The sequence below is a fragment of the Chamaea fasciata genome, unplaced genomic scaffold (assembly GCF_029207755.1).
Source record: "Chamaea fasciata isolate MVZ Bird 193981 ecotype frontalis unplaced genomic scaffold, bChaFas1.0.hap1 SCAF_3, whole genome shotgun sequence".
Lineage (NCBI taxonomy): Eukaryota > Metazoa > Chordata > Aves > Passeriformes > Sylviidae > Chamaea > Chamaea fasciata.
Genome location: NW_027094088.1, coordinates 24,083,818 through 24,096,108, shown reverse-complemented (window position 1 = coordinate 24,096,108; position 12,291 = coordinate 24,083,818). Strand labels below are relative to the sequence as shown.

Here is a 12,291-nt window from a genome sequence, read left to right as displayed (position 1 = left end):
ACATATTCCTCTCCGATGAAATTATTTATGTGTGCCATAATTTAAGACTATTCCCCAAATAGTCCCCATATAGATTGCAATGTGCATATGCATATAAATTTCCATAAGAAGAGAGCTGAAATATTAAGAGAATATGCTCTTTGATGCTCTTTGACGGTGAAAAGCCAAATAAAAGATTCGTGAGAGTGCTAAATTAGAAGAAAGCGACCAAAGCGCGTAGCTTAATTCTTACCTTGGCTGTTTTTTTCACGAGTTGACATTTTTGCTAGTTATGGGACAGAAATAAAATATCTTAAAACTATTTCTAAAGTCTCACTCACACCTGCTTGGATGAAGACTAGCAGATAGGTCAAAACTTTAGATTTTTGTTTTCATAACCTCTCTCTATGTACATATACACAGAGAAAATAATTTTTAAAAAGGGGTTTGTTTCACAAAAGTAAATCAAATCCTCCCACCACCCACCCACCAAAAACTTCTGTATTACTAAAGATCCCATCTGATGAGGTATTTTTCCATAATTTCAAAGATTCATATTCATGTCTGCACCAACTTTTTTTGGCAAATGAATTCTTGGGGGTTGATTAATGCCATTTTACCTCTAAACCCCTGTTTCATAAGCATATATCCCAATGTATTCATTTACAGGAAATACTACTCAGTCAAAAGCAAATATTTTCAGCTTCATCCAGTATTAAAAAAAAATGGTTTTATTTACCTTGGCTGACAATGACATCTTTGTGCCTGTGGAAAAATTCAAGATATTATCATTAATAATACGAAAAATGCTAATCAAGGCAATATTGTCAATTTTTACCCACTACTGCATTTGGCAATCTCACCAGATTCTGTGTACAGTGTAACTGTAGTATACAATGCTCAACAGCTAATCTTGATCATTGTAGTGCATTTTTATTAATCTAAAAATAATTTTATTCACATAAAAATATTCTCTGTATCTTTCAAGTAACTTAGTCTTTGGCCCTATGGTAGAGGCTTCTAAGAATTACTCTGATAATTAAAAAATATAAAAAGCCTTTAAAAATAAATTATGGAAGGCATGTTCCTTGTGCACAGAAAATTCCATTTTGAGAGTGAGAACTTGTAATAACCAAATGTTTTAAGCTGCCAAACATCCTCAGGCCTGCATGCAAAGCATTTAACACCTGTCAAAATAAGCTGTAAACACACAAGCACAAATTTTTCTAGGAATTAACTCTATTGGACACATGGATTAAATGTAAGCAACTTGCAGTTTCATTTAAACCAGATTCCCTGCAGCATAACTGGATGTGCAACACAAAGTCTTCAACAGGGTGTAGTTGAGACATCTCTCCTTACCAGAAATGAGCCAGAAATGAACTACTCATAAAAAACTCTTTTTTTTTTTTTTGTTTTGTTTTTTCTTTTTGGTTGTTTTTGTGAAGAGGGAAGAAATACTAATTTCTAATATCAGATCTACTTCTTAATAGAATAACACTCCTTGATAGGAGAATGTATTGCATAAAACACCCTCTTGAATTAATTTGAAATTCAGCAGAAAGGTATGAGTGGCATCCAGTATTTTTAGCTGGATGGAGGTCAAATTTTTGTAACAGTGACAAAGGGTCAAGCATATGCATGAGGAAAGTAATCTCTGGCTGGTGGAAAATCACCCTTTACCACACTGCCAAATGAAAAATTCAAAGTGGATTCCCAGTCTTGCCTGAAAACCATGGAATGATGGGCTGCTGTGGGAACCCTTTCACTTCTTTGTATCAGACTGATTTACAGCTCAGTGCTGACTTAAAGACTGAGCAGTGTAAACAAAGTTCATATCCTGCGCTGATAGTGCAAAGCATATGTAAAACATTTCTGTCCTGGGGCCCACATGAGGGGCTGAATTCTATTCCCTTGCACATGACTCCCATACCTTCAAGCAGATGAGGCCAACGTTTCTAATTGGGAACGATAAATTAAATATAACAATATGTCTTTGCACAATACCAACCAGTTCTTATGGAAATGGGCAGTTCTGTGGCACACAAAATGTGAGTATGAAATTATTATTAATGTGTGTCCTTGCATGTAAAACAGTGCCTCTGATACAAATCTGAGCATAAGAACAAGGGACACAACAATGCAACACCCACTCTTCAAGCAGGTGACGGTCTGCAGTCCATGTTTGAAGCTTTGCTTTTGCCAAATATAGTTAAGATACAACAGCTTCAAGTTATGAACAGACAACTTTCTCTAACAATAATTAAAACTACTCTTTTGTTGCCCACACTTCCATTAGATACCTGACCTTTTTTTCTTTTTTTTTTTTTTGCATTAGAGAATGTAGAAGGGCAACATTTAAGGTCTCTCAGAAATAAGCAGAAACGTGGAAAAATAAAATAAAACACCCTTTTGACCATGTCTGAACCAAAGCATTAAAGTGTCAATAAAAGTAAAATTTATTTTTACTTTCAGTGAATTTGAAATATGCATCACACTGTGAAGGGTATTTTAGCAGCATAGCAAAAAATTCAAGGCAGAGGGTTTTGTCATTCCAAAATTTTATCCTTCAGTACCATGTATAATCTAAATTGCCAAAGGGCTTTTAAATTCCAACAGTGAAAACCAAATATAAAAGGAAAGGAAGTACTTGCAAAATATGCAATGCATAATCCCCTCACACACAGCACTCCACTGCTCTGCAGAACTCTTCAGGCTAAGCATAAGGCATTTCCTAAATGTGCCGATATCCACACCCAAGATCAGTTTGCTTTTGTTCTTCCCATTCCTAGGGAAGAAGGAATGCACTTGCACCACTCTTGACTATGTATTTGACAGTCTTATGTGCTAGCTAAGGAGAGCACTACAGACACAATCATAAAAAACTGGCAATTACTCTGAAAGGTCTGAAGTGCTTTATTTGTCAGAATGGGAAGGATTTCCATTAGTTCTGCCTTGGACCAGTTAAGGGCTATTTGAATGAAGATTAATGAGCAGATCTAGGACTCTGCAGATAGCACCAGGCTGGAAGAAGCTGCCAGCACACTGGGGAGATACTGGCAAATAGGAGAGCGGTCAGTCAAAAAAATCAATACAACAATTTCAGCAAAATTTCAACAAAGTCAAAAAGAGAAACTAAGTATGTGAATAAAAAGTGGGAAACCCAACTAGCAGAGAATAGTGAGGACAAAAATGGGTCACAACAGGGGTCAACAAGGTGGGGTTACAGCAAAAAGCAAACTCTTGCCCCTCTGCTGACAGGAACTACTCTGTGCTATTCACCCCTGGAGGCCTTGACTGGAGACCACAAACCAAGAAAACCTGCTGCTGAGAATGGGCATGAGAGGAATGGTTGGCTACAGCATATCACCTGCTGAATGTGACACTGGAAAGAAGAGCTCTGCCTATAGTCTAGAACCTGTAATCAGAAACCTGCTAAACAGTTAAATTGAGAGACCTATCTGAAATCATAAAAGTGTATTCCTACTGCTAGAGTCTACTTTGGAAATATACTACATGAAATCCAGAAAATTACTCCAAGGAAATACACTTGCATTCTCAAATCAGCTTTAGTTAGGAAGAAAAAAAAATCCAACACAAAACCAGCAGGAAGTTTCACATCACTGGCATTAACCCATAAAATGTCATAATCCGGCTAATCCAAACAGGCAATATTAAAACATATTTACACAAGAATTACTTTATAATAATCTTAAAATTCCATGGGCACCTGGAGAACCAAACTGGCAGGTTGTGTAAGTACTCAGTAAAAACAAAGATGCAAAAGGTCCTAGCATATACACCAGTAAGTTCAGTAGAATTGTGTGATTTCGTAATATTTTGACTCTCAAGTTCTCTTGCTTTGATGTATCACCAATACATACTTGTCTGCATTCTTTGCCACTTTTGATATTAATTTAGATGTTGATGCTACTCTCATCAGCTTGTTACGACTGTCATCTGAACTCTCCCAAGCACCGTGAGCTTTTTCAACAGTCAAGGATTTCTTTATGCTAGAAGAAACAAAAAAATATTTTACAATTACAAGATAATAATGTAACAATAACTGGAACTCGTATGCAAATGGACAGATCAAGCAGCAGGAGACAAAAGCAGAGCTAGATCTTCCTTCAAGCTGCAGCATGAAACAGGGAAAAAAGATTAGTCAAAAAGTTCTAACTGGATGAATGAAAACAATCGAGCAAGACAATTGCCACATGTTTTATCTATTCTTTTCCATTTCCAAATGCTCTTGCATAAAGAATTGAAAAAAATAACTCTATACTTCATTACTAACAAATTACAATAGTGGAAAAAACGAGGCTAAGTATTTGAGCCTTAAAGAACAAACTATATTTAAAAAATCAATTAAGTAGACAACAATGTAATTTTATTTTCCTGATTAACTGTTCAGCAGCTTTAGCACATTGATTTCTAAGGCAGAACAGTTCTATCAGATTAGAGTTTCACATGGAAGCTATGCATTTAGCACATACTAAATCACATTAATGGCTTTAATCTTTTTTGAAACAAATGTCTGCAAACCTTTTGCATGAGTAAGACAAGCTAGGTTTGGCCTGATACTACAGACAATTAAATCCATGAATCTTGATGTAATTTTTCAGCAATCTTATTGCAGACAATTTACACTAATGGGAACTTGCAAATTTTGCAGTCACTAGTTCAATAATTTCACATATGCCTTAATCACGGAATACATGTTCAGAAAGTAACCTAGCCCAAATTATCCTTCAACCAGCTGATTTAGAGTTTGCACTTGTCCTGCTAATAGTATCACACTTCATCCCGTCAGAAATGCTTTTTGCAGGAGTTAAGTCCTGAAATGCAACCTTAGAAATCGCAAGCTCCTTCCAAAGCACCTCAAGAGGCTCAAAGGTCCTGTGACAAACGAGTTAATCAAATCAAGTCAAACCCCTAGGAGACTAAAAAATGCATTTATTTTTTTCCCCACACTGCAAAAGATTAGTAAGCAAGACTTGAGACATCTTTACAGGGAGATACCAGGCAAGAGAACAACAGGCCGCAAGTTCAGCTTCAGACAACTTACAGGTTTGTGCAAGACATGGAGAAAGAGCCTTTATGGAGTGTTATAACATGCACCAGTCAAGTGGAAGTTTAAATATTTATAAGAGCTGTGAATTCAAGCAATGCAAGACAACAATCTTGTGAACACCGGTAAATTTCAGAGTAATCAATTTCATTCTCATTTTGTTTCAGTCGCTAAGTGCCAGAGTTACAAAAAAAAAAAAAAAAAAAAAATTTACACCTTCCAAAACAGGTGACAAAGAATGATAATAAAAAAAAACAACCAAAAAACCAAAAAAATAAAAAACCCATGCCAAGTGATCTGCATAGTTTTGAAACTCAGAAGCTGTCATCCAAATCTTAAAATCCATTTTCTTGACTTCAAAAAGCAATTTAGTAACTCTAAAACACACTTTTTTTTTTTTCCCCTTGTGCCTAATTCTCACAAAAATAAGTGGGAACTTAAGAGGCAATCCTAAATAAATTTCTGCATTTACTCAGGTCAAGTAGTTCTATGATCTGGGTATAAAACCAGAACTTCACTCATGTAAAGAATCAAAGCAAGCCATCCTGCAACCTACCAGGAATTTAAAAAGGAATGGCCATGAAATAAAAAACACCAACAAAAACTTTATAGAATAATTTGAGAGTAAAAATTTCTGAACCAAGGGTTGCAATGATACTAGAATTTAAAAAATACTGTTATGAGACATAATAAGCAGCCATGTGGAAAATACACTCCATAATTCAGCTGTCAGACAAAATCTATGAAGTGTATTTGAGAAGAATCAAGTCAGAGTGATCATTAAATATTTTACAATCATGGCTGATTAGAGGTAATCTACAGTATGAGGATTTTAATCTGAAAACAAAAAACCTCTGTAATCTTAAAAATGTATTCAAAGAAAAACGTGCATTTTTTTGTATTTGTTCTGAGGCAATGCATATTGAACGCATCTTCTTTAGCAGAAAAAGTATCAAACCTTAACTTGATCATGAGATTAAAACTATTTCACATGACTTGTTGTCAAATATGAACTCAGTATCATTACAGTCATTTTCTAGTTCTGTACTGTGTTACTGTGAAAACCTTTTAGCTGGAGCAGAACTCTTGCTTTCTGGAGTTTGCCTGTGTGTTTGGAGAGTCTGTGAGGAGGGCTGGGGAGAAGGTGATGCTTGAGTTTGTGCACTTTGATCATTAGAATGAGAGTCCTCTTTTTTTTCTTTTTGTCCCGGAGGTTTTTCCTTCTTTTTTTCTGTACCGCTGTAAAATAAAGTGTAACATAGGGAGGGAAAAAAAAGAACAAGCAAATAAATTAGCAAGGTGGGAGAAAATGTCCCCTGTGAAAAGATGGGAGAGGTATTTAACAACTTACAATAAACAACCACCAAAAGAACACTTTGATTATTTAGTCAATCTCTTCATGTTAGCATTTTGCTGAAATAAGGTTTATCCACTAGCTCCAACAATAAAAAACAGTCAGGGAGACATGGAAGATTATTTACATATTTCAGTTGTACTACATTAACTATGATTTTAAAATGAATTCAACTTTGATTTGAGTGTGTCCTTCATTCATGGGTTCTCCTACAGCATTGAAAGCTGACAAATTGATGCTCCACAAGTCTGCTGTCCCTCAGGAAGAAACTAACCCCTGGTTCGGAGGTCACCAACCACCTTGTGGTGCTGCCAGCCAAGGCTCAGTGCAAGTCAAGGCAGGACTGTGACTTGTGCTGTCTCCCATTAGTGAAAGCCCACCATGAAACTGCATTAGTGGACACACATGCTACTATCCTTGAGCTGCCTCCAAAGCCCAGGAATGCTGGTATTGTCCCTGGGCTCTCCCTGGCTGCACTAGGTTTTTAAGGAAATCATCCCTGAAAACTCACGGCTGTTTTGCTCTGTAGTTGACTAATATCAGATTGTCTCACCACTTCTTCAATGCCTTCAGTCATGACAGCTAAGAACACATCTTTATTTTCATAGTGCTGTATTTATTAGGTTAATATTTGAAACAGATTTAAAAACATGTCATTACCAACCTTAAATCTATTAAGAACCAAATTATAGGTTTACTATGTAAACAGAAAGATTAATGAAAAGGCTCTTCTATGAAGTTACATACTTTGTATTGTACTGAATCACACAAACAATACTGGGACCTAAAAGAGAAGAGTACTCTCGAGTACATGGCCTATTTATCTTTTAAGATAAAACAATGAAATCTTCCAAGACGGATTTCTCAGTGAAGAAATAGAGCAAGATATAAACACCAGCTAAAAATGCAATAGAAAGATTTTTTTTTTCCTAGGATCAAAGTAACCTGCAAAGTAAAAAAGAAAGAGTATCTTTTCGAACACGAGAATCCAGATTTTTTTCCATCACAACAATTTCCCCCCGCCTTGAAATCTTGCATTACCATAATTATTTGTATTTCCAGTAACCTTTTCCCAAAACACGAAGAAAATAGTAAAGCAACATTCAAAATAAAGCAATAAAAAAAGGGCACCCAATTTTAACATATCATTCTTAAGAACCTCTTTTTGCTTCTTTTCTTATTTCAGTTAAAGTGTGTCATCTACCCAAAGACAAAGCCCCCAAGACTTAAAGGAGTTCAACTTTCCCAACTGCTTTCAGAGAAGAGAAGCACTGGAAAAGAGGTCAAAACATGAATATGAAACCCAGACACATCTGTAAGGATCACTCAGGATTTCTACTGTAAAACACACAAACTAGTTTAAAATGTCAATATAACCCATCAGAGTGACATTTTCTTTAAAAAAAAAACCAAAACCAGATGAAAACAAAACAAAGAGCTTTCACATTTCTTGAGGGCATATATGTGATCATAGAGAACAAAGCTTGGAGAACTGTGGGGTTTTGATTAATAATTTATAGCCAAAAGTCCTTAATTAACTGGTAGCATAGAAATTTATTATTATTTTTTAATCAGAAGACTTATCTTGCATCGCTGGATGCAAAGCACACTACACTTAATTTTTTTGCAGTCTGTGGCAGGAAATGCAGAATAGTGAAATAAATTCTTGGAATCTCTTTTCATTGAAAAAAACAGAAGTCCTCTCTATTCCTATTATGACAGGTACTCTCACCACTTTTTGTAATGTCATGTTTAACGATGACACATCAGCAATTCTGCAATTCACCTCTGCACTCCCACAGCAGGCTCAGGGGAATGCCACCTGCTGAGAGCAGCATATCATCCAATTTATCATTTCAGTCTCATATTTTCTGTGTTCCTAGCCAAACTCATCTTATCTGATCTGTCTCCTAGAAACCACAGGTTTGGTGAGAGAATCTCTTCACTGAGCTTGTCACTGTGTATTATCCATTTCACTTCTTTGCCCTCAGGTTCGCTCCTTAAATTTTGTTGGGCCTTGAGAATCGCTGGACCATTCTGGTTTCACTCTGGATTGTAGCACAAGGTACACTTGTATACCAACAAAGTGCTTTCATCTACCACCAGGTTGCAAGTAGGCTTCTTTTTTGACTGTCATTTTAATTTGGAAGGAAATCATGTAGATATGTGGCAGTCCGAGTACTGAATATCTTTGTTCTGAATTTATTTGGTTTGTTCATTTCTGCTAAAATCTTCAGCTTAATTGTATTATGACTGGCTAGTACAGAGTGGCTCTCCCACTAATACCTCTTCTAGTATGTCTTCTGTAACTGCTGAAACCAAATCAAAACCAGCGTCTCTTCCTGTTGGTTTCTAAAGACCAGTTGTTCTGGGAAGCAGTCATTTAATGCATCCAAAAATTCTTTCCAAAACCCAATCTGATTAGGCATTTCTTTAGTCTGCAAGTGAGTATTTGAGAGTTATTACTATCTGTCCTACTTTTGCAGCTTCTCTAATTTCACTTAGTACAAAGTTTCATCCTTTGGACCACAACACACTGGCATCTACTGTGGATGGTGGTCACTCTGAAGCATCAAGGCTGTTGTTATCAGACATTGTTTTCAAAAGAATGCTTAGTCTTAAGAAAAATGATCAAACAGGTCTCTGCCAGTCATTGTTAGGTTGGTTTTTGCTTGTTTGTACAAAGTATAAACCTGTTTCCAGATCAAACTATATGGTTGAAATTTTCTCAACACATCCATGACTTCATCTCTATTAATGGGACATCATCTACCTGCTGTTCAGGGAACATTCCTGGGCTCTGATTTTAGTGATTGGTGGTATTTTAGCATGCCATTGTTGAAATGAGATCCTGTTGCTGTGGAGCTACTGAGGCAGCCGATTATATCCATGATCTCTATGTTCAGGTTCATAGAACAAGATTAAACAGTCCAGGAAATGAATTCAAGCTCATTCATAGAAGAAATTCACACACTAAGCTTCAACACCAGTAACAGTTTGGACACAAGCACGCCTTCTGTTATTTTGGCTAGATGTATGGCTGCATACAGTTAGAACATGGAAAAGCCCTAGGCAGGCTATGGGGTCTGTTTAGAACCTAAAGGTTAATACACTATTAACAGATGACCTTGTCCACCTGCTGCATCAGTTCAAGCTTCAGCCTGAAGAAAGGCCTGGATTAGCTGGGGTGAAACATTCCAGTTTCCTTTGGCCTCCCTCCTTTTCAACATCACAAATGTTAGAAATTAACGTGGTTACTCTACTTTTGTAAGGAGATGGGGCTACTATTGACATTTACTTGCCTTTCCCCTTTCTTGAGCTGGTAATCTTACAAAAGGGCAAATTTGTTACTTCCGAATCCCAAACAAATTTAAGTAACAAAGACATGTTGGTGAAAGGAGCTCCTGGAAGCAGAACCTTCCTAGGCCTTTCTTAAAACATGTCTTGATGAAAGGAGTCATGTGTCTCCAGCTGCACTGGAACCGCCAATACCTGCCCTGGACAGCTATTCAGGGGCCCAGGGAGAGCTGCCCTCTGCATATGAAGGTTTTCTCTTTTGGCCTATCCAGGCCTCCTTTTAAAGACCTTAACTCAGATGAAAGGGATGCCAGCCACTCCACTCTGCTCTTCTTATGTAGTAAAGTGTTGAGCAGCCAATGAATCAAGCAGGTGAGTCAGCACAAATGCAAGCTGAGCACCACGGGAACCGGACTGGCTCTCATCAAAGTGCCAAGAGCCACAGGGGTAAGATTAATGGAAAAGTGCTAACTAAGAAATAGCTTCCTGCAGGAATGTCTTTTGTTCCTGTGCCTGTCACACTTGCAGATAGAGACATACACTGATCACTGTCTGATTTATTGTTGAAAAGTAAATGTAAGAATTCAATAAAAAGGAAGATGTGCAATGCTACGCAGTGGAGAAGAGTGAAGAGTGGGGCACTACCCTCACTTTCCAAATTCCAAAGGGCACTAAAGCTTCTGGTTTGTTCTCATACAGTTTATATTTGCTTGCAGCATTTTTATTCCCTGAAGTATATAATTTCCCTGTCTTGCTGTACAGCACAGTATTTACATCCACACTAGAAGATAAACCAGCCACTAGAGCTACCAGAGTACTCTATGGAGGCCAAGAATTTGTTCACATAACTTACCAACCACAGTTACACACTAGAGTATTCTCTGCCCCGTGGCTATATCTGGCAGCTTGTTCTTCACAACAAACAAGAATAGGTACAAAATCTACTGCTGAAGAAGCCATGTAATCACTGTCTAACAGATCCACAGAAAAAAAAGCAGTTAAGCAAACACTTTGTTTACTGTAAGAAGCTGAAAGCATTACTTGGAGGAAAACCACTACTGTTTGGTTCCTAGCTCATTTAACTTCCAAATCACTCAAGTAATGTTATTTCTTCACATTTGAGATCTGATAGAGATATTTTTCATAAGGACTAAGTAGTCATATTTAGATTAGGTTAGATTTTCTACTCAAAAATGTAAACCTTTATCTTATACAATTTACTATTGTCTCATAGTTATTTTGCTATTGCCTGCTATTCACACTCCAGACAATGAAGTTTTGCCCTTTAATTTCCTTGACGGAAGGAAGGAGAGGGGACCAAAAAAAAAAAAAAAAGCACATAAATACCAGAAGGAAAGATTTTCCATTTGTACTGGAAATACATTTTCCTATTCCCTTAGTGAGAATTCATTTTGGACACTACACACCACAGAAATACCCTCCATTTTTGAATTCTTTTTAGAATTCTTCTGTACACTAACATGGTAAATCTCCAAAGTTTATTTGTGCCTTACTGGACTTCAGGCAGCTCTGCTGAGTGTTGCGCAGAGACAAAAATCAAACTCTTGCTCTGTTTGGTTTTTGGGTTTTTTAATACATAAAAATTTGAATTTTAATAACAATTTGGTACCTTTTTGCAGCAGATGAAAGTGTTTCTTTTCTGGCAACAGAAATGGCTGAACTGTGGCTTGTTTTCCTGCTTCCTGTACTCCCATTAGTTATACATGACATCGAGATAGCTTCTCGGAGGCTTGGCTGACCTAGAAAAAAACAACATTGAAGAATCTAAGGTTTTATAGCTATATCCAAAGGTACACATGAAAGCTCTCAGTTGTGGATCTGGTATCACACAGCAGCAGCCTGAGCATTCAGGACAAACATCCAGTGACATATATTCATGAAACCTTAACGTGGACCCAGAAAACCTGGGACACTAAGGCCGGAAAGAATATGCTGAGATAGAGGTCAGTTTCTCTACTGCTATGATGTCATGAAAGAATTATTAAGTTATTTAAGGGTTGTGGTTCTAAGGATTAAAAAAAAAAAAAAAATCAAGATTTTCAGTTTCATTTCAGCTGCCTCTTTCATCTTAAAATACCTTTCAGTATATGCCCTATGCTATAGCTATTAAGTTTCTGATACTGCTCGTCCTGTAGAACATCTGCCACATCCAGTGAACATTACAGACTCTCCAGGGATAAATCAAGAGGGTATATGTGAAGAAGGCTGTTGTCTGTCAGATGCCCACTTCACTCATTGCAGAAGTTTAAAACTATGCAGTGAATGTGGGAGGGGATTGCAAGGAAGACAAGGGGGAGCAAAGGCTATTCTATTTGCAGAGCTGAACGCTACCCTGGCAATTAGCTCCCAGACCTGCCTCTTCCACAGAATGCCAGTGAAATACAGGGCATTTTACTGGAACCTGACATTTCATCCTTTCCCACTAACTGTGTCTCTCTTTCCATGTGCCTGTTTTATTTCCAAGGTCTTACTCAGAGGATAATTTTTGCCCTTCTTCCTTTAAAGCACTAGACTTGTACTTTTCCCTTCTGAAGTATAACGCATCCCAAGAAAGATCCCTGGGCTAATC

The 12,291-nt window shown here is 37.2% G+C and overlaps 1 protein-coding gene across 3 annotated transcripts in view; it reads right to left on the bottom strand.

Moving 5' to 3' along the window:
* Window positions 1-12,291, bottom strand: part of EML4 (EMAP like 4) — a 147,969-nt gene that overhangs the window by 47,196 nt on the left and 88,482 nt on the right. For all 3 annotated transcript variants that reach the window (XM_066178374.1, XM_066178372.1, XM_066178373.1), the window contains exons 3-7: window positions 11,332-11,461; window positions 6,116-6,289; window positions 3,864-3,992; window positions 719-744; window positions 233-265 (exon numbers count right to left, since the gene is read on the bottom strand). In XM_066178374.1, coding sequence (XP_066034471.1) covers window positions 233-265; window positions 719-744; window positions 3,864-3,992; window positions 6,116-6,289; window positions 11,332-11,461 — 492 coding nt within the window. The remainder of the gene's footprint in view (window positions 1-232; window positions 266-718; window positions 745-3,863; window positions 3,993-6,115; window positions 6,290-11,331; window positions 11,462-12,291) is intronic.